This window comes from Scedosporium apiospermum (genome assembly GCF_000732125.1).
Source record: "Scedosporium apiospermum strain IHEM 14462 chromosome Unknown SEQ_SAPIO_0110, whole genome shotgun sequence".
Taxonomy (NCBI): Eukaryota; Fungi; Ascomycota; class Sordariomycetes; order Microascales; family Microascaceae; genus Scedosporium; species Scedosporium apiospermum.
The window spans coordinates 1,708,833-1,730,641 of NW_015971811.1; the positions used below are offsets into that span (position 1 = coordinate 1,708,833).

Below are 21,809 nucleotides of genomic sequence, written 5' to 3' on the forward strand. Positions count from 1 at the left end.
GCAGTCGGGGGAACGACAGTGGTGGGAACAAGAATATGATCCGGCGTGGTTCTGCCTCCCCCCGCTTCGAAGGGTGGCACAGATCATGAACGGCTTGGGGTATTTATGCAAATGATACCTTTGTATGTTCCTCCTTCGTATTTGGACGGCAACGATACCACACGCAATCAACATGAGTAATAGCAAAATGCCACCACCACCGCCACCGGGATTGTAAACTCCGGAGGACCTGGTCTCGCAATCTCCCGCCTTTCGAAGATTGGTGGTGGTTGCTCGCCACATTGCATTTGAACTGATTCTTGAGTCGTTCGTTCAGATACTTTATCGAGGCAGCTCGTTCCCAAATAAAATCGAAATCCTTCATCTATCAATTGATATCTAGTTCAATTCCTTTTCAAGTTACAGCGGCTGGCAGACTTTCCGTCGTGGATGGAGTTGGACCACGTCGGATTGAACCATGATGAACCCATGGAGCGTTGAACCCCCTATGTAGAGGGAGCTCAGGTAAATTCGAGAATTGATGGGGGACGAGCTGAGTTCTGGGCCGCTCAAATTCCATGAAGCCAGGTGCAGTCTTCGGCAATGTCCTTTATCAACGTCATAATATATGGAGGCATCCAGGCATTGGCAGCTTTTGCTTCGTGAATAAAATTGAACACTTGATTCTGTTAACTTGCTCGGTTCGTCTAAGTGAAGTTTAAGACAATAACCCAGGTGTGGTTTGGGTTTCTCGGGTCAATCAAATGATCCCAGTAGGGATTATTTCTGAGAAGGGCTTCTGTGAATATGAGGCGGGAAGAAGGAAAGAAAAGAAGAAGAAAAAAAAAAGATTTGTGAACCCAGAGCGATTTGAACGCTCAACCTTCTGGAACCTCCGCAGGAGATTGGACACTCCAACTTTTGCTGGAATCAGACGCGCTACCGTTGCGCCATGGATCCGCTGATGTCTTAACTGCCCGATTAAAGTGGATTAAGGCGCAATGGGGCTGAATTCGTCAACCGCACTGACACTGCGCTGGTGTCCAAGGAGTGTAATTACGCTATTAAAATTACCCTTGCAGCATGAAGAACTTCGCCTTGGTAATTGGATTTTTGTGAAGAATACTGAGCCCCGATTGCAACGTCGCGACAGGGCCGATCCTTGTCATTTCCCCTCTGCGTCTGGGTCTGGACGAGCGTTCCTCCGATTCTGACATGTAGGGCTGTACGAAGATATTAGGATCCCAATCGATATTTTTCTTGGCAGGAAATCAGATAAGAATTAGCGAGTCCCCCCTTTTTATCGTAGACCTGAATTTGAGATCAATTGATGCGCGTCGACTCGGCCAACAGAACAACACCAAAATGGCCCCCTTACAACCTCTCCTACATGTTGCCATCTCCTTCCTCCTCCTCTCTTCAACAGCCGCTAAAAAGGCCACCGAGATTTCCTCCGACACTCGGAGGACATACACTGGACCCCTGACGACCACTTTCACGCCGCCGTCATCATGCATGGACATTCGCACCTCCGCGTCCTCGGGAAGGTATCCCTCTCTCGAGGTCGGCTGCCAAGGTCCTGCTGGCGATGAGTGCTGTCCCAAAGGTTGGGCCTCGAACCGCTACTTTAGCCCGGGTGTTTGCCCGTCTGGATATCAGGCCTGCACACTCCCGACTACGAGGCAGCGAGAGGAGACGACGAATCTGTGCTGTCCGAGGTATTTATACTTTTATTCTCAACTCAAATCAATACCCGCTGCTTTTTCCCCGGACCGCACTCCTTGGTCTCTTCTGGACAATGATCCAATGTAAGCAGAGAAAAGACTCCGGACTAACACCTCCACCCAGCAACTTTGACTGTCCAACCGTCGTCGACTACGCAGAATGCAGTTCCCTCTTAAACACCCCCGTCGAAACCGAATACGCCTACAAAACCGAAACCTTCTCCGCGACAATTCGCTCCGTCATCGCAACCCCGATTCAAATCCGCTTCAAGGCGACCGACTCCTCCGTCGTCCCCATCCCCACCGACTCCTTCAACCTGCCGCCCGTCCGAAAAGGCCTTAGCACCGGTGCGAAAGTCGGCATCGGAGTCGGCGTCGGCGTGGGTGCGGTTGCCATCTTGATCGCGGTTGTCTGGTTCATTCGCGTCAAGGGGAAGCAAGGGCAAGCGAGTGAGGGTGGGCAGGAGACGCCGCAGCAGGAGGCTATGTTGTTGGGGAGCTTGCCACCGCAGCAGGGAGAGGAGAGACCGCCGCCTTATTCGAAGGGGTAGAGGGGTGGTTCTTCTCGGGGATATGGGGAATGTATTTTCTGTACTTTTTACAAATGTTTTTGATACCCATTTGTTGCACTACCTGTTAGCCCATCTCATCATGGATGGCCGCACTTGGTCCTTTTGGAAGCAAATCGCTGAAGTCATTAAGTCATCTACGAAATCGTACAACTCATACTGGTAAGAAGAACCGCAATGCATCGCCAATATGCAACAAACAACAGCCCACCATCACTTTTCCCTTCTTCAAAGGACAACGGACACCACCAATACAACCTAACCCTTCCCCCCCGTCCTCCGAAACTACGCCTTATATTCAACGCCCGGCACATCGCTAGACCTCGTCTTATCCTGCGCCTCAAGAATTCCATTTTCCGAACCACTCCTCGCCCCTCCCGTTTCGGACTCGTCCTCCTTGAGAAGGCGAGTGACGTAGCCCGGGGGAACCCAACTTCGCGACTTCCAAGGCTTGACGCCAGGCTGACTGTGCATGAGGTCGACGTTCTCGAGGCTGAGACTGACAGACTCGTAGAGGAAGAACCAGACGACGAGGGCGCCGACTAGGTTCATGCCGACGAAGACGTATCCGTAGGCGTAGGAGATGCCATCGGTGGCGAGAGGGGTGAGGAATGAGATCATGACTGCCAGGGCTTTGTTAGTTTTGAAATGAACTTCGGGATTGTTTGAGGGAGGTTGGTGGACGTACAGTTTCCAAGCCAATTGAAGGATGTCGCCAGGGACGCCTGCTTTGCACGAGTTCGAAGGGGGAAAGTCTCGCCGATGACGACCCAGCAGATGGGACCCCAGGTGCTAGGAAAAAAAAGGATGGAACGTTAGCAATGGAAGTCCTTCAATACCATACATGTGGTTCCGCAGCAAAAAGGAACTTACGAAGCGAAAGAGGCAATGAACATAGAGGCGGAAACAATCATGACAATGCCCGACGCCGAGTTATTCTCGGGGTTGAGTGCAGTACCCATGGACGCAAAGATGGTCAACCACACGGCCTGCCAGATAGCACCGATGAACAACGGCCACCGCCGTCCGAATTTCTCGACAACGTACAGCCCGAAGAAGGTCATGCCGACGTTGATGGCTCCGAGGATGAGCTGCGTCCGGATGGGGTCATCGATGCCGGCCGACTGGAAGATGGTCGCGCCGTAGTAAAAGAAGTAGTTGACGCCAGTCCACTGCTGCAAGAAGTGCAACGAGACACCCAAAAACGTTCGGTACACCTGCTTCGGGATACCGTTCGCCCTCGGGATGACGCACTCCTTCCACCCACCAACACCGACGGCCTTTTCCTTCTCGAGAATGTCCCGCATTTCGATGAAGTCCGCCTCGACGAGTTCATTGTGCGGGTCATACTTCAGACCCCGGAGCCTAGCCAGAGACATGCGCGCGGCATCCCAGTCCGACCGAGCGGCAAGCCATCTAGGTGACTCGGGCACGGCGAGGATTCCGATACCGAGAGGAAGGGAGAAGACCATGCCAAGGCCGATGACAACGCGCCATGACGCAGAAGAGTCTTGAATCTCGCGCATGCCATAGTTAACGCAGTTGGAGACGAGGATGCCGAGGGTGATCATGAGCTGGTAGGAGGCAACGACGGCACCGCGGATCTGGCGCGGCGCGCACTCGGATTGGAACATGGGGACGCCGACGGAGAGGTTGCCGATGCCTAAACCGGTGACGAAACGGCCCATCATGATGTGGACCCAGCTCTCCATGGCGGTTATTTGGATGACGGAGCCGATGAGGAAGATGATGACGCCAAAGCTCAGGCTCTTTCGACGACCGAACCAGTCGGCGGTACTAGAATGGAGTTAGCTATTTGGAAAAGAAAAATATGGAACATACTTGCCGGCTTAAAGTGTACGTACTAAGATGAGGTGAGAGATCCGACCAAGGTGCCAATGCTCATGAGGGAGACGACGAGCGACTCGATGATGGGCTTGAACTCCTTCGTGCCATCGGGTTGGTGCTGTCCGAATCGGTGAATGAAATCACTGAAAAGCAGTATGCCGGATATCTGGCCGGTATCGTAGCCGAAGAGGAAGCCTCCGACCGAGGAGATGATTCCCAGGAGGATAGCCTCCATGCCGCAATAGGCGCCATTGATGCGGATTTTTCTGCAACATCCATGTTAGTAAAGCAACCTGTTAAGAAAAGGCAACACCAGCGAAGAAGATCTGATAAGAAGATCCGTCAAAGTGCCTACCTTTGCCCAAGCATTGTGAAAAGAGACTTGTATAACAGAAGAGAAAACAGGTGGTGAACCTGGAAGGATATCAACACGCGACAGCATCCGGGGGCAGCGCCGAGTTTAATAACCCGCCGGGGTTTCCAGAATCCTGGGGTAACGGATAAAGAATTTCGTCCTCTATTTCCGCCATGCTCCGTGATGTCAGTGGCCTCCCCCACAGATCGTGATGTAATCTCCTGGGGAAGGCGTGAAAACCGGCTGGAAGCAGAGGCAATCCGAAGAAAGGAGGGAGGGCCAATGGCGAGTCCACTTCGTTGAAAAGGGCCGATCTTGTTAGTCGGAGTGGAAAAGAGAGCCACGATCGTCTCCACCGAGACTTCGGGGGACCCACGGGGTCATGTGTCTCTGTTAGGACCCTCCGCGAGCCCATGTGGGGGTTGCGAGCTGACTTTTCTCTGAATCAAGCATTTACTACGAGGCACTTAATGTTGTGTCTTACTTCGTAGTCCGTTTTCTTTTTCTTCTTTCTCCTTCTCCTTCTTTGAATGTGGAGATGTCAAATGGGGTAGTCCGGGCTGCCGGATCAGTGTTAGTGAGGAACTGTGAGCGTATCGGCAGGCCGGCTAGCTAAACTTTCGGCGAATTCGGTCGCGTAGGTGGCCAGTGACGTCAATCTCCGGTTGTGGGAGCGAGTTCTGTTGATGTCGTGTCAAGAGTTTAGTGTCTGCTTGTCCTGGGAACTGGGGCGACTTTACATTGTACGAGGTAATCATGCTGTCAGCCGGAGAGTGGTCCGAGGCCGAGGCTGGAGAGTCCTCGTGTACTTCGTACGTTTACATCGATGTTTGTTTTTAATTGATTTGAAGATCTTTACTGTACCACGAGATTTTTCAACTCAAACTCCAGTAGCCTGATTGATCAAAGCTGACCGATTGATTACCGGGGATTAGAATTGCCACCGGAGATCAGCCCGAGTCTCTGGCCCTTTACGTTCTTCCCTTTAGACCGCATCTGGAAATGTTTCGCGCCTCCGTTGAATTAATTCGTCTTTGGCAGCCTCCAAGTTCGATGAAGTAGTGATCTCGGATTTGATGTCGCTTGTTCGGTTGGTCATCGACGCGGTGTGTTGCTGGGAGTACCTACCTCCCTCTGCTCCAAAAAAGGCCCGAGTAGATTGCGTTTCTCCAAAACCATCGTGCGACACCACATCGCCTGCCAGAAGAATCTGGAAAATGGAAAAAAAATGGATTGATCAATCAAATTTGATCCATTGATCAATCGATTGTTGTGTGGCGTTCCCCACCGGGAAGCTTGAGCTGCCCCCACTGCCCTATAGGGCCATGTCGGGCGGCTCTTTTTCTTCCGAACCACTGTAAGCCAACTACCGACGTAGCCCCGATAGAGCTCAACCCCAGTGTTGTTTGAGCCTCAAGACGTTGACGAGAACAACAGGGAAAGAGAACGAGCCGAGGACTTGGCGTTTGCACGAACAACAGCCTGGACATGAAAATACTGAATGATTGTCATAAAAACGGCTTCCATTAATTCGATCAAAGAGCAAAGGATCAACCCCATAACGATGAGATCAATCACCGAGAAAATTTTGATCGGTGGAGTCACGACGTGGCGTCGGTCTCTCTCGGCCAAACTGTCACAGAGCAGGTCTGGCGCGGGACCTTTTGACCGAGAGACTCGAGTTTTCTTCGCCCGAGTAATTTCTCTCATTATTCTCGACTTTCCTCGATTTAAAGTGGAATATCCAGGTATATTTCAGGGTTAAATAGATATCCACCAGCCACCTGTCCTTGTCTCAAAGAAAGAGAGGGGTTAGGTGCAGGAATAGACAGGGAGGAATCCAACAGAGCCCATTTCCCTTTTCTTCCCTTTCTTTTTCTAATCCTTCCTTTTTCTTACTGTTTTTGAACTTTTTTCCTTCTTCTTCTTCCTTTTCCTCTCTTCCTTATCTCACTCTATTTTGTCTACCAGCCTATAACTCCTCGGGCTGACCCTCGAGAATCTAAAAAAAAGGAGCATTGCCCCCACCCCGGCTTGGCCGCTGCTTAGGCACGCTTCTGGAGCCGTGCTTCTAACTTCTCCACATGTGCCTTGATCTTGTTGAATTGCCACGGGAAGTCTACGACGTACAGGAACGGCCGCAGGTCGTGCCTGTTGTCATCGGGATCTACCGAAAGCGTTAGCCATGTCCGTGACCTGTCAGAATCTACGTTAACACCTACTGTATCCGGACAAGTGAATCGAGGGAGTGATGATGGTGGCCTTGTGACGATTGATCGCTGTAGGGTATATCATAGTTAGAACCTAGCTTCCGGTTCCTGGTAGCTTGGGAATGGGGATCAAGGTGGAAACGGAAGAATTCTTGACTTGCCATAAAATCTAAAGAATCGCATAACCTTCTCCGCAACTTTTCGCGGCGTCATGCCAGGGCGGTCGCCCCATTGTGTGAGCAGCCGTTGGTACATGGACCAAGGGCCAAGCTTATCCACTTTGCGCAGGATTCCAAACACGGAGAGTTCTATCCGCCAATGTCAGTGCCGTGATGCATAACAACAGTGATTCTGTCTGCACGGGAAATAATACTTACCCTCATAGGTCATGCCCATCTCGTTCTCAGACTCGTCGTCTTGTACACCTGCCTCGAGAGGAAGGAGCTCGGCGGTGGGCGTTGCCTCGAGGAAGTCCTGCTTTATATTAGCCAATGTCTTTGTAGAAGGCGTTGGGGTTGGAGATCAAGGAGGGTAGCAGCTTACAGTCATGATTGGGAGATCCCACTCATCGCGTGCCCAGCTAGAGTAATCATTGTTAGTATCGATTAAGCCTCGTTCTTCAGCGCCCGCGACTAACCTCTGGAAACGACGGGCATCAGTCTTGGAGATGCTGCCCAATGGCGCTAGATCACCGCTCGAGGCATCGTACTTCGTGTAGTATCCGCGAAGGTTTTCATCCTAGAGAAGTAAGTATGCGCTCCGAGGAAACTCATGGAAAACTCAGTCGGCGCATGTACTGAGTAGAACTTACCACGTTACCGCTTGATAGCACAAGTAGTGGTGTACCAGCCCTGGGCAGGTTCCGGGCCGTCGTCGCTAGTTGTGCAAGCGAGTACTGGACCACCATACGATTTCTAGCCTGGATGTTCTGCAACGCTAGGTTTTCTGCACGGCTACCGCCATGGACGCTATACCGCGGCGTAAAATTCAAGGCCGTTTTGATAAGATCGTTGTGGGCACCAACGGCATTGTCGATGGAAATATCCAAGTGATGACCGCCTAGCTTCTCGGACAGCTTCTTAGCCCGTGACTTGGTGTCTTCGGAGGAGTTTACAGTTCCCATATAGCAGGTTGTGAGTAGGAGGTTGACAATCTCTTCGGGTTTCTTGGGTGAGAAGTCCTTTATGCCAGTGACGCGCCTGAGGTCTGAGAGAGTTGTGGTCTCTCCTGCTGCGATGGAATGCATGACGAGCCTGGCCATTCCGTAAACGAAGAGCGCGACTGTTGAGCTATCCAAGCCTAGGGATGGTCAGATCAAATTTCAGATGCACAATTCGGAGCGACAGTGAATTACCTCCAGAAAGACTGAGGAAGAACCCCCCAGCGTTTGTTCGAACAAGATCTAAATGACCATCGAGTTTAGTTTACAACCCAGCAATTCACTTCGAAGCGGATACCTCGACAGATAGTCGCCTCGTAATAGTCTCAAACACTCACATTGCCAGAGACTGTGTAGATAAGTTAGCCCTCGCTTTAGATGTAACGTAACGAAGATTTGAGAACAGAAACTCATCGACGCCTTAAGACAAAGAGAATGGCGACACTAGGCTTTCACTCGATACATACTATACTGAAGTACTCAGCCAAATCTCCTCCATGGGGTCAAGGATTCGGAGTTCCTTGTCCTTGGACATCTTCAACACGTCGGAAAAGTACACTTCGTCGGCCGGTCGGGATAGTCGTATGGGAAATTCAACTCGGGGGTAGTCCGGCTGAGCAGCCCCTTGGACGTTTCTCGAGATGCTGGAGCGGAAGCTCCGAACTTGTTCAATATCAATTGTCGCTACTGTGACTTCAACGGGATTCAAGGAAAACTGAGATCCCTGCTCTAAGACTCTACCATTGACCTGGAAAGGAAATTAGAAAACTGGCAACATAAAAGATCGGGATGAAGCCTACTAGGATCATCGAGGAGCCGTCAAACATCATGCGAGCCTCGCCATCGACACTACGGGTGTGGCGTTAGAAATAGTACAACGTAATGATAGAATAACTCTCCGTACCCGGTAGCATTGGCATAAACGTAAATACCTCCCAACTTCCTCGTAGAGTTGGCAATAAGATCGAGCCTAGTCCTCAGCTTTCGAAGCTCGGCGTGAGAAGCGCTGCTGTTGAGGATGATTTCACAGCCATTTAGACCCATATAGGTCGAGGGATTTGAAGGGGTAAAGAGCTCCTCGCAAGTTTCACATCCGATGGCGGTATCAAGCGTGGAGAGGATTGCGTCGCCGAAAGGGACAGTATGCTGACCAGTAATTCGCTCGATAATAGACTCCAGGTAGTAGGGTTCCGTTTGCATCTTTTTGGGCCAGGCAGTAAAATGTCGGGCTTCACGATATAAGCCATCGTTCGCAAGGGACATCTTAGGGCTATAGACAGCAGAGAATCAACAACCAGATCGTATACACGACAAAAATGCTGATGTTGATTCCCTCGGGGATAACCGAGCTCCAGTGCTGGATTCCATAAATTTTGGACGAAAACATACCGAATGAAAAGAACCCGTTTGTATGTGCAAAGAACTCGGCAGTTGTATCTAACATTGCGATGCCGAACTCCCATACCTAGATCCACGAGCATGCCCTCACAAACAGGATTTGAGATAATTTCGGCCAGAACCTCCCAGCTGTGAAGAAAGGTATCACCTTCTGCTCAGGTTATCAGCGGACATGGCCAGAAAAAGTGGCTCAACATGGACATACCTAGATGATGGTCCAGACATCCATATCCGGGAATTTCAAGCTTCGGCACGTTAGTCCCTACTCAATGAAAATAAGAGATTCAAAGCACACCTCGGGACCCGTTCGGATAGTTGCACCCTTTTCCTTGGCGATCTTTATCGACTGAAGGATCCGATCTCGGTTCCCGGCGAAGTCCAGTGGGACACTCGGGAGAGTTGCAGCGGCAACAGTGATGCAAGCCATGGTGTTAAAGTATGAGCAGTTGGAATTGACAAAATAGCAATATCCAAGGGCGCGGTGCTCTAGAAAACTTAATTGGTGGTGTTGAATGCGAGGTGCTGGTTGAGAAGATGGCTCATATATGAGGGGAAAAGAGAAGTGACGTTGGGGCAAATTGTCACGTTTGCGACCCCACATTCAACATACTCGGGCTATCGAAGCTTCGCTAATGCGCGGCTCCTAATTGGAGCTGAGGCTCCAACTTTTCTCCCAAAAATTGTGCCTCATAGAGCTTCTATCAAGATCTCCATACGACGATATCCACTTAATTTCCAGTATCATGTTAGAATCTATCTAAGAATATAGGAAATCACCTTCTATTCGAGATGAATGTTGCATGTGGAGTTGCTGTGCTGTATCAAGAGAGAATGCCCCACATTACGTAAGTGGCTTAGTGTCTAGATCAGCCCTAAGAACGAGATCTTCACCTCGACAATGACTCCTGTTGCATTCGAAAGGGAATTCTACTTCTCAACAGATTCAAGGAACTCGCATTAATACTGACTAACATATATTTTATATAGTTTGTTGATGCAGAACAAATAGGAAACTTATACTAGCTCAATTACAATCGGCGAGAGAGCGACAGAAGATGGTCGGTTAGTTTCTCCGGACAAGACAATAGTTCATCAAGCTTTCGGGTAATTCACCCCCCTTTAACATTTCCATATAATTCACAAGGATAGTCCTGGAGTTGGTAGGCTAGGCTTGTGACGTCTCCAGTCTTAACATAAAGCCTTCGATTCCGATAAGACCTGCCCTGGGAGGCAGGCCCATACGTGCTCTCGAGTCTCGACACTGTCAAGTATCAGAATCAGTTGCTCTACAGAGCTCGTGTTATTGCTTCTTACCATTCTCAATCAACCTCCCTCCTAGTAACCCGGGTCCCGTCTGGATTCGATGGCGGGTCCGCCGCATTCTCGTCGACACTGTAAGGTTCCGACCCACGCTTGCCTGAGTCCCGCTTAGTGACCCGGGTGCCATCCGGATCCAACGGCGGGTCCGCTGCGCCATCGGTGCCGGCGCTGTTAGGATCCCACGCTCCTGGGTCCCGCTTAGTGACCCGAGTGCCATCGGGTTCAACGCCGGTCACCCGTGTCCCATCCGTGCCGATGCTACCCCCTTCAAAATGGCCCCTAGCTTTTCTCTCTCCGTTATTGTGACTATCTCGCCGATTTTCATGCTGTCCAGCGATCGCCAAGTTCTGGTTCCCTTTGGAGTTCCAATTTTGTCCGTCGAGTTCAGTATTCGCGGTGGGTGCAGCCTTGCCGAGGCCATGGAGGAGGCAAAGTGAGATGCCGACCAGAGATGGCTTCATTTCGAGCTGTGTGTGATAGGCTGCTGGGTAGAAGAGTGAGATGGTTGGTAAAACCTAGTCTATTAAAAAACCGTGCTTGAGATGACAACCTCCTCGGGCTCCGGTAGAACTATTTATAACATGTCAAACCCGAGGACTGGTATTCCTGTACTCCCGTATTCCTCGTACTCTTCAAACGAGCCATTCAACAAGCGGAATGACATATTGCTTACTCATTTCCTGCAGATGACGATATCCTTTGCAAGAACGCGTCACTCTTTTCTATGGAAGCTGGATATTCGTTCATAGCCGGCGACTGCTCAGAACCACAGTTGAACATTCAACCATTGGATGTTGGGTAGTGCCTGATTCGCGCTGCAAGCTGAATCTGGAATGTATCCGACCTCATGGAGGGCGAGCCATCATGTGCCTCAGACGGAGAAGCTTGGAAAGTCGTTCGGTGAAGTCAAGTATGGATAAACCTATTGAAAGAGCTGCCCGCCGCTTATGCAGATCCGGCGAGACTCTAAGCCGGTTGCCCCTGAGTGTGTTTGGATTGGCGTATTTGGTCACTTCGGGGAGTTATTGCGAGGAAAGAAACGTAAAACAGATTGACCCTTTCTCATGTCTGGGTTGATCTCCCGATAGGCTGGTAATGGGTCGAGTAAATAGTTTTCTCCCGAGCTGGTTCTCTCTCGGATCGGACAGAAGAACCAGCTTCTCGGCCCGTCGGATAGGAACTTCTTTTCCGGTTATCCTTTCTAATTTTCCTTTTCATAGGTTTTGCAGCTCATCGAGTATTAGTATCAAACCGATCCGACGTCTGTCAATTCTTACAGGAGCTTTGCGGCAGCTCCCCACGTTTAACCATTGCCTAGTAAGACGTTGCTTCCTTTCTATATATGGGAGTAGCATGGCTGTGTTGCTTTAAACCATATGGTCGGAAAATAGCGGTAATCGGCATCCGTGCTAGCATATTAGGCAGCAGGACTCTTCTCTACACAATATTCCTCCAATCGTCCAGCTCTAGCTACTTCGTCTAGAATTCCAGTTAATACCACTCTACATACGATAATTGCCCACGTGGTCTCGAGCCATTTCATCAACCAGCCCGTACGCAAGGCAACTTCGTCCTATCTTCCATTGAGAACTCTTTACAGGCTGTTCCTATGAGATTTTAGGGTAGTATTACTGTCCACTCCGAGCGCCCTGCACTGGGGTACTCGATTCTACTATGACCTAGTACTAAGCCTGCCAGCGTCGACAACAAAACTTTCGCGATCGATTTACTATCCACTCGAGCGCCCCTGGAGGTTTCGTTATAAGTACTCGCCTTCACCAAATTGCTCTGCTAGGAACACATCCCCTGAATCCGCACTCCCCTCTGTAGCCCAAGGCAGAGAGTAAAGAGAGAACAAGTGGATATGCTGCCCGATTGTGATTCAGAAGGGATGATTGCTTGGGAGCCTCCCCCGGGTCATTAGTCCAAGACCAAAAAGGACAGGATTTAGCAGCCCAGCTGCTACTGATACTACACATTTCAGTAAATGAGGGCAATCAGTCTTCATCCGTGATTCCCGGATGAGATTCGTTTACGTGATCGTCTTCGTCAGGAAAGAAAGCCTCCGTGCTGTAAGTTTCATAGCGCCAACGATGACGGCCTAATAGTGCAGTGTTTGGGATGCTGGACTCTGGCTCGTCCTCTATTGTTGAGGAGGCATTCGCGTCTCCATGCGTGTCCATTCCATGTTGTTTGAGATTTTCTAGGCTATCGGAGGTCTGGCACTTGCGATAAGTCAGCCCTGCCAATAAATACTTCCTAAAACCCAGTTGCTCCTGGACAATATCAAGTCCACATATACGCGGTCTACTAGTGGGAATGGTCCTAGACTTTGAAAAAGCCTGTCAAAGTTGGACAGGTTTATATAATGTAAAACTACGAAGGTAAATATATTGCACTTATCAACACGCCGTTTTAGGCGACTTGTAAAAAGAGAAAAAGCCACTGTCCGTAGTTGATGCAAGGCTGATGACTTCTTACGCTTTGGAAGGAATCTGCAATATATGACGGAGTTGTGTTTCACAGGATATATGGAAATCACAGTGCCAACCAGGATAATTCAAGAAATTTCAGTTGCGTCGAAGCAACTATTAGCTTAGAGAAGACTAATGTGCTGCAGATATTACGGTAAAGTGAGAAGTTAAATCGTAGTTCGCTGAATCCATAATTCGGACGACTTATCGACCATTGAATGAAAAGAGCTTGGCAAGGCGTCACAGTCAAAAGCTACTACACAGTTTCGCCAAACAAATATCTTGCAATATCTTCATAGAGTTATCGGGGACTTCATAGGCGGAGCTAGGAAGAAAATACATCTCTTTTCACATTCATCATTCACATTTCCATCCTCCTCACAATATATATCATGGGTATTAAAATGTTGAAAATACTCAAAAGTTAAAACTTTCAAACCTGGCTTGGTGTGCTGTCGCTGTTGATGCTCTTCTGATCAGCAGTAGCCATAGGAGCCGCAGCAGGAGCCTGGGCCCTCTTCCTCCTAGACAGCAAGAACAGGGCCAGTCCAGCAATAAGGAAGACAGAACCAATCACAATCATGGCGATACCACCCTTGGCGAGAGGAGATAGGCCGCCGTCCTTCTTGCTATTTGTGTCAGCAGACGCGTCGTCGATGTAAGCGGCGCAAAAGGGAAGCTTGCTCTGACAAGCGCTGCACCAGGTACCGACATCGGAAAGCGAGCGGTCGCTCATCTCGGACTGGAATTTGGACCACGAGAGGCTGTCCTCGCCACTTCCAAAGAGGGGATACGAAGTGAATTCACTGGTGGTGCCGTTCTTCAAGAAGAAGCGGACACGTAATGAGTCCGTGTTGTCGGGGAAGCTCGTCATGTCCTCCTCCGTGAAGAGCTCGAAACTCAGAGTGGAGGCGTAATCTGGGAGGCCCCTGAAGTTGTCGGACAACTGAATCAAACCGTTGACACCAAAGAAGGCAAGCATAGTGTCGTAGCTTCCAGCAAAGAGAGAAAACTTGAGCTTGGCCTTGGTAGTAACGATCTTCTGAAGCTGACTGAGCAGGCCCGCGTTAAGGGTCTTAGCATGGATTGACCCACTCGGCTGGCTGACGTTGTAGTTATAGCCAAACTCGGAGCTATCAGAGAGAGTCCGCAGCTGGAAGAGGTCTTCGTCAGAGACATCAAGAGCAGGAGAGGACTTGTTGTGGATACGGGCAACGTTGATCAAGTCGAAAATGTCGTAGGCATTTTTATACGAGAAGTTCGCGGGGCTGGTGTAGTCATACACATCCGCAAGGGTAGACTGGAACTTTTCGTAGAAGGATTTGGTTTGGTCTGATCGGTCGCGGAACTCGGTGCTGCTCTCGAAGCTCTTTTGAGCCTTATCCGCAGTGGGACAGCTGTCGTCGCCCTTGATCCAGATGGCATCGGGAGCGTCTGCGCTCTGGCCATGGAGCAGGACGTACTGGTAGCCATTCAAGGGGCTAACCGACTCGCTTCCATTGTTGAGCTGGCTGGTAGCGAGCTCGGGATCAAGACCCTCGAGAGGGGGGTACAGGCCTTGCAAAAAGGCCGTAGCTGTGTTTAGCAAGATGGCCTGGTCCGGCGAACTGGCGTAGACCTGGGACGAGACATATTTGTCCTCGGAAATATCCAGGATGCGCTGAGGCGAATCTGCATCAAGATAACGAGCCCGGAACTGATTGCCCTGGGCAAAATTCTGCTGAGCTCCGAGGCTGGTCAATTGCTGGTTCTTGTAATGCTTCGTAGTACCTGAGGGATTTCGTTATTATTCATCCCATACACATCGTGCGTGAGTGGGGGCTACAATGGAGCATGGACTTACGATCTCCATGGCGAGAGTAGACGACAACGCCATGAACTGTCTCGGAGACGACAGAAGCCAGCAAGCTGCTCAAAACAAGGGCGACCTTTCCAGCCATAGTGTGGATGATAGGGGACGCGGAATGGTAGGAAAGCTTTGAGAGACTCCGGTAGTTGGTCCAAGGGCGTGCGTTTTGTAGGAAGGTAAACTTCAGTCCCCACGAGTGAAATTCGGCTTTAACCAAACTTGACAGAGCAGCAGAGGAAGCAGGCAACTTAATAGCTCGAGAATTTCGGGGCTTATCAGTCCCATATTTATCTTAGCAAGGAGGCAAGGAACCAGTCACTGATTGATAAGTGGGGGGTTCTTAGGCAACGTCCAAGTCAATTGGACGATGCTTTGGACATTTGCAGTGACTGAACGGTTTTTGATGATTACTTATCGGCGTGTTGTGCTATTTTCTATCTAGACCCTTGGCTGCGCATGCGGGCCGTGGTACAGAAACCAACCAGATGAGGCAACTGTGCGGGGGAATCTGCAATATTCTTGAGCGAAGGATGAGCATTTCCGAGGAATCGCTCCACAAAAAAAACAATTCTCAGAATCAACTGACCCATTAGCGTATTACTACTAGGACGTGTAAGGAGCTGGATTAGGAAACGTCAAAGGCGCGTTGACTGACAGTCTCCCACTCAGTTGTGACTCGGGTAGGCCATTGCCTCGACATCCATGGATCAAATGCCCACCTGGAAAGTAACCCCAAGACAGGATCTGATCGCTGCGAAGTAAGGTCGTTCGATCGGGTTTCTTGGACAGCACTTCGTTGCGGGATTGAGTGGGATATCACAGACTCGGACACCAACCACACACCCCACTCCGTCACTCCGCCCCAGCTCCAAAAGTCCACGGATGACTTGCTGAAGTAGTTAGGGCGATGTAGAGAAGCACTCCAATGTCGTGATTAACCCACGATCCGTGTTCCTTGTGGTACCACCAGCTGAGACTCATTCGATGCATCTTGTCAAGTAATAAAACGGGTAGTCTTCTTCGAAAGCCCCGCGCGAATGGTTCCTAGCGAGCGCGGCTGGAAACCGCAGAGAAAGGCATTACTGGTTAGTGCCTTCTCTTTCTCACTTTTTTTTTTTTTTTTTTTTTTTTTTTTTTTTTTTCTTCTTCTTCTTCGGTGGCTTGGCTTGGCTTGACCTGATTCAATTCAATCTCGCTCCTGTTCTTTCTTCGATGGTTGGTCGCCAACAAATCCACACTTAGAAAGTGGGACCTGATTCCACGTGACTTCATATTGGGCTGCGACGACGACCATGGTTACCTTGGGCAAGCCTCGTCAACTCGCTCCTGTTCTGCAAACTGAAAGCATCAAATCCTCTCCTCGAAGTAAACCAATACTAACCTCTGGCCACACATCACCGGCTAATCTGGAGAGTTCAATAATCATATCACGCCCAAACAAACGCTTTTCACGCAATGAGCACACATTCCGCCACCGCTAACCCAATAGATGACAACAACACCCATCACACCCCAGAAATCACCAGGATTTCTATCGATCACGATGGAGACCTCGTGTTTCGCGTTGGGGAAGAATTGGGGGAACCAGCAATGGAATTTCTTGTTTGCTCCTCCACGCTACGTCGCGTATCTCCCGTCTTTAAACGGATGCTGTTCGGCGCCTATGGAGAAGCTCAACGTGGAGAAAGGGCTAAACAGACTGGAGAGGAGTGGGTAGTTGTTTTGCCAGAGGATGACCCTACCGCCCTGCTTGTTTTACTCGGTATCGCCCACTCCATCTTCGAGCATGTTCCAGCAGCACCGGACGTGAATGTAGTATACCAGATCATGCTCCTCGTCAATAAGTATGATATGGCCGGTGTTGTGAGGCCTTGGGCAACCGCCTGGCGAGCTATTGCCGAGACGGCATCTAGCTCTAAGAAGTTGGATGATCGCGCCAAAGCCTTGTACATCGCCTTGATCCTAGGTGCAGCTGCTCTCTGCCTCAAACTGGCGACTGATCTTGCGCTGGATGCTGTATTGGATGGTCAAGGACGCTTGCTGATTGGGGGAGGCCGGCAGTTTGGTGGGTTTTCCTGCTTCGGCCCATTTCGTATCGAAGGTAAGGTTAAGTTCAATCTTCGTTTCTAGGGCTCAATGCGACAACTGACCATTTCAGTAGAATCTATACGAGAAATTAGAAGGAGACGAATCGCCGAGATCTGGCGTGACGTGAGCAATATCATTACCCCCATCCTCAAGAATAATTCTCCAGATTTCCGATTTCTTGGATTATTCTGGAGTAATATGGTCAAGACTCGTGGTGGTTTGCTTCCAAATTCCCCTAGTACCATATGTGAAAGTCCCAATGAGTTTTTATCCTCCCTTCGGTCAGTCTCGGAGGAAATTGCGGGTCAAAGGCCGATCTACAGTTCTGACAGCGTCAACCCTGGGCGATTGAAATCCGTCCTTGATCAACCTGCACGATTCGGCATGCCACAATTTCCCTCCTCTCGACAAGATCCCTGTCGAATATTACTGTCACCAGAAGACATGGCCTTCATGGAAAAACAGAGGTCAAAGACTGGCTGTGAAAAGTAATTTACTATTTCTAGCTGTGATGGGTTTTGCTCAGCTAAGTCGGTTGAGTTCGGCGGAAATAGCCCCATAAATTCGACATCGGGACCCTGTGAGCTAGGCTCTCTTCTCTCCATAAATATAAGTTTTGTGATATATATCGGAGATTTTCTAACAATCACATAATAGTAATGGCAGGCACTCCATGCTGTTGTACATTTTCTTGTCTCGATTCTTTTAACGGTCACATTTGATGCCTCTTCCTCGGGCGTTCCTCGGGCGCTGGCGCGTGGTGGTTCAGCGTCTAGGTACTAAATGGTCACCTCCGCCCTAACAGTTATCTCACCAAAACAAGGAGAATTGCAGCTAACTAAAACTGGAATACATAGGCTACTGAACACTAGGCTATTAGCTCCTCTCCCCCAATCAGACTCCCGCATCAGTCTCATGATGGAGCCGCACTATATGGAATTCATTGACTATCTTCTCAGTGCCTTCATCGCAGAACCTAAGCTCTTACATTGCAGGGCTACATACGCAGCGAAACTCTGTTGGGCTCATGCTCAAGTGTGCACTGGATGGCCGCCGTGACAGTGACAGTGTTGACTTCATCGAAGGTCGGGCAAGAACACCCCTGTCTACCTGTGTATGGGTGGCGAAATTGGGCCTATGGATGGTGGATGCCTGGGCTTTCATTGATGAACGAAGACAATTTCCGTATCAGTGGCTTGCTTCTTGACCTGCCATCATAACACATAGGGGCACTGCAAAGATGGAGGTGACCAGGTGAGCGTGGCTCGCGAGTTTTGGCAGTTCGGTCTTCGTCACGGATAGACCCTGGTTACTCAGGTTCTGTATGCACCTGGTTACTCACGAGTAATAGTAAATCGCGTCTAGTGACGAGGGAGAACGGAATATAACTCAATCAATTTGAAAGAATCCTTTTTGTCGCTTGTTGCAAGGCTGGTGGCTCCAACCGCAGAGATATGTTGCCCTCTGCGAATTCCTATTTCTAGATGCAAACGTGCTGCAAAACGTGCGGCTTGGGCCGGGACGCACTGACCACCAATCATGACGAGGTTCGGAGATCTGGGGGGCCCTGGGATCCTAGCGTAAGTGTTGCCTGATGCCCTTGGGCATTAGCATGCACTTTGTGTCCCGCATTGTGGCACAAGCGGGAGAGTACGATAAGTATCTGTGCTCTCCTGAAGAGGAAGACCTGTGCGGCTGTCTTGTTCCACGAAGTTCGGATGAGAAGTTCAGTATATGATGTACTTAGAAGGTGAAACGAAAATACCTACATGTGGGAAGTGCTGCGTTTCGTGCATCTGGTAGACTAGTACTTCGTACATCCTAGCAATCTGGAGAGTGGACCTGCATCGGATGGGAGTTAGCTAATAGGTTTTGGTTGTTCGATTTCCAGCAATTCACAGCCACTCTCGTTGCAAAGAATCTTAAAATAAACCAGGGTTCTGGCAAAAATAAGCAGGCAAGCAGCAAATGAAACCCTCGTCCCTCAACTTCTCGGCAAGATTACCTTAGGAGTGTCCTAGTATCCACTCTGGACTGCACATCAGCGTAAGACTCTGGGGAAAGTTGCTCCATACCCTGTCAATTATGTGCAAGATGAAATTAGAATCACCCAAATCGTGCCTCCCTTTCCATGCGTCTTTTATTATTTTACTATGAGAGTATTATATACTTAAATCCCCCAAATACAAAGATAATACGAGTGCCTTCTTTTCCACTTCTTTAAGATCACAGTCCCCAAGATGAGCTACTCGACGTTACCAGAGGTTGTGCCGGACCCGGCACCGCAGGCACTCTCACAGGCGGAGGCGTACGATAGAGCAGGGGCGGATATCCGTGATCAGAAATTCACTGTCGTTGAAGATCCCAGACCCGGCCACTATGCTCCGAATGGAACACCCGTGCCTTACTACGCTGTCTCGCCATTGACTCCGGCCCCGCCCTATAGACCATCGACAGCAGGCGATCCGTCATACCCCAACTATGCCGCTAGCACGGGCGTCGCCGGTTGGGAGAATGTCTCGAGGAAGGAAAGCACGGTCCAACGAGACTGGACCTCCGAACCACCCAAGAAGGACGACCGGAGGATATGTGGCATGAAGAAGGTTTTCCTTATTATTCTGGCGCTTGCCCTGATAATGATCGTGGCAGGAGTAGGAGGGGGTGTGGGGGCCATCGCCGCCCGGCAAAAGGCATCAGAGAAGGCCGAGGCCGCGGATCAATCATCGTAAGATGCCTCTCGTCCCTTTTTGCTCCCTAATGTCCTCCTCTTTTCCCGGAAAGCCATAACTGACGCGAAGTCTAGAACGCCAACACCTACTGCTGATGCACCATCTTCAGCAGGAACCCCATCGCCCACTGACGAAACAACACCATCCGTATCCTCGACAGCCTCTGAGACATCCTCCCCCTCCCCTACCTCCGCCCCCACCTCATCCACGCGTTCCTCATCCGCCTCGCCTCGTCCTACCACCACCCGGCAGGAAATTATCGATGTGGGCTTCAGATTCAAGGCATATTCCGGCGACAAGTTCTCTGGGAAGTCAACCGAAGTCCAGGGAAAGCCCGGTTTCGTAGACCTTCCTTTCAGTTCGACAAGCTACAAGTGGGATCCAAAGGGTTCTGGCTGCTGCGTCACGTTCTGTCAGGGCACATCCAAGAGCGTCGGGTGGAGGTGCACGGAGTTTGAACGTGAGGAGTCCAGCTCGTCATTTGATAGGTTATTTATCGGCTGTGGTGATGATGGGAAGCAGGAAAACTCGCGCTGCTCTTGAGAAAGGAAATAGGACCTTTGTTTTGGCAATCATGTTTTCCTTTCAACGTGGAAACCCCCGCGAGTGTGATGGGAGGGTGATGTATGAAGGGATATCTCGGCATCGGTGGTCGGAATAAAATGGAAAACCCTCAGGGACAAAGCGGAGTTTCGGTGATTCATTGTGGGAAATGGTGCGCTGTCTAGAGAAGGCTCCTGACCGAAGCGAAAAGGGTTGGTCGTCAAGAGAGCTGTGCTGCCATCAAGCCTGCTACCGAGTCTCAATCGATCAATCCGAAAAAGGGCCTGTTCTACATTGATGTGTCAGTGGCCTAGATTTCGCATCAATTGATCTTGACATAAACCAATTTTGTGCAGCATCATTAATTCTAGAACGAATTGTTTTGCATCGTTGGAGCGAAACGCTCGCCGCCGAGCTTGTGGTCTTGGATTTGTCTACAATTCAATGCTGATAAGATAGAGTAGGATATTCGAAAGGGTCTGCGACGTCATGGAGTATGTCAGATTCTGCAGGTGTGGCAGTCAAAACTCGATCATCTGAATCCTTGCATTAGTGAAGACGCATTGGGGCGGTGAGTGCCTGGACTTTGTTGTGCGCTTTGAAGCTGATTCTGGCTTAGTCCTAGATATCGAGTTAAACGAGCTTTCCTGATCAGACGAGGAATGTACTTGTAAATTATCGAGGTAGCATGTTGCCTCACCATTTTTTGTCTCGCCTCGTCAGTGGTGGTATTTGAAATTTTAGCGGTGAGAAACAAGGATAGTAATGACAGCAATTGGGCCAAGAGAAATGTTTCACCAATTCGGAGAAATCAATACGCCCTTGGACCATCAGAAACACTGACCATGTGATTGATAGTCCAGCTTCATGCAGGGGACTTTGAAGGAAATCATTCCTAAACAACATGCTTAAATCGGCATCGCGTTGGGAGGATGCGTTACTGGGCGCTAAATGACTCGATCCTGACCAGATACCGGATCGACGTTTGGCTCGCGGGGGTTGGGCAAGCCTTCAAGTGGTTTGATGGTGATGTTGTTCGGTCGCAACGGACCCGACGCGAGATTTGAGGGGGGACAGCGTCGAGCAGTAAGATCAAATGTGAATGACATGGTGGAGATCATAAAGGGGCTGGTCCAATGTCCAGTCCAGCCCCAGTCTGGATGAATTAAGCGGATACGCATAAATCCGGAACCCAGACTGGAATTCGGGGTCCTCGTCAATTTACCTTGCACCATCCGTGCGATATTACTCTGGACTTGGATTTCTTCCGGCTGAGGAGATCATTCAAGCAGATATCTCAAGCTTACTTCGTACTTCGTACTTCCAAGAAAGGAAGCTGGTCTTTTGTCTGCGAATAATCGGGGCATCTGTGTCCTAGTTCCTCGGAGGATCGTTACTGTTGGCTGAATCCGTTGCCTCGGGTCGGATTCGCGGACGTACCCACGAAGTATTTTCTAACGGTTCTCTGTGAAGGTCTTTTTTTTTTTTTTTGGAATATCCCGTCGGAGGGGTGAATTGATCAGAGGTTGAAAGGGGGGAGGGGGGTGGCTTTTGATCCAACAAC

General features: G+C 49.9%; 5 protein-coding genes and 2 pseudogenes across 5 annotated transcripts; 3 read left to right on the forward strand and 4 right to left on the reverse strand.

Moving 5' to 3' along the window:
* Window positions 1-1,344: 1,344 nt before the first annotated feature.
* On the forward strand, window positions 1,345-2,254 carry SAPIO_CDS7407 (uncharacterized protein; the record flags this gene model as incomplete). The annotated part of the gene is made up of 2 exons (XM_016789279.1): window positions 1,345-1,685; window positions 1,828-2,254. The coding sequence occupies 2 exons, from the start codon at window positions 1,345-1,347 to the stop codon at window positions 2,252-2,254; spliced, it is 768 nt and encodes a 255-aa protein (XP_016641106.1).
* Window positions 2,255-2,557: 303 nt separating this feature from the next.
* Window positions 2,558-4,489, reverse strand: SAPIO_CDS7408 (MFS sugar transporter-like protein; the record flags this gene model as incomplete). Its single annotated transcript, XM_016789280.1, has 5 exons — window positions 2,558-2,895; window positions 2,961-3,064; window positions 3,146-4,069; window positions 4,138-4,386; window positions 4,476-4,489. 5 exons carry the CDS (start codon window positions 4,487-4,489, stop codon window positions 2,558-2,560), a joined length of 1,629 nt encoding a protein of 542 aa, XP_016641107.1.
* A 2,031-nt stretch (window positions 4,490-6,520) lies between these two features.
* Window positions 6,521-9,044, reverse strand: SAPIO_CDS7409 (uncharacterized protein; the record flags this gene model as incomplete). The annotated part of the gene is made up of 10 exons (XM_016789281.1): window positions 6,521-6,642; window positions 6,698-6,754; window positions 7,063-7,159; window positions 7,229-7,265; window positions 7,323-7,423; window positions 7,497-7,984; window positions 8,183-8,193; window positions 8,312-8,592; window positions 8,645-8,693; window positions 8,749-9,044. The coding sequence occupies 10 exons, from the start codon at window positions 9,042-9,044 to the stop codon at window positions 6,521-6,523; spliced, it is 1,539 nt and encodes a 512-aa protein (XP_016641108.1).
* Window positions 9,045-10,561: 1,517 nt separating this feature from the next.
* On the reverse strand, window positions 10,562-11,023 carry SAPIO_CDS7410 (annotated as a pseudogene; the record flags this gene model as incomplete).
* Window positions 11,024-13,469: 2,446 nt separating this feature from the next.
* Window positions 13,470-14,976, reverse strand: SAPIO_CDS7411 (Histidine acid phosphatase; the record flags this gene model as incomplete). Its single annotated transcript, XM_016789282.1, has 2 exons — window positions 13,470-14,806; window positions 14,880-14,976. 2 exons carry the CDS (start codon window positions 14,974-14,976, stop codon window positions 13,470-13,472), a joined length of 1,434 nt encoding a protein of 477 aa, XP_016641109.1.
* A 1,499-nt stretch (window positions 14,977-16,475) lies between these two features.
* Window positions 16,476-17,015, forward strand: SAPIO_CDS7412 (annotated as a pseudogene; the record flags this gene model as incomplete).
* A 2,198-nt stretch (window positions 17,016-19,213) lies between these two features.
* On the forward strand, window positions 19,214-20,245 carry SAPIO_CDS7413 (uncharacterized protein; the record flags this gene model as incomplete). The annotated part of the gene is made up of 2 exons (XM_016789283.1): window positions 19,214-19,698; window positions 19,777-20,245. The coding sequence occupies 2 exons, from the start codon at window positions 19,214-19,216 to the stop codon at window positions 20,243-20,245; spliced, it is 954 nt and encodes a 317-aa protein (XP_016641110.1).
* Between the last annotated feature and the right edge of the window lie 1,564 nt (window positions 20,246-21,809).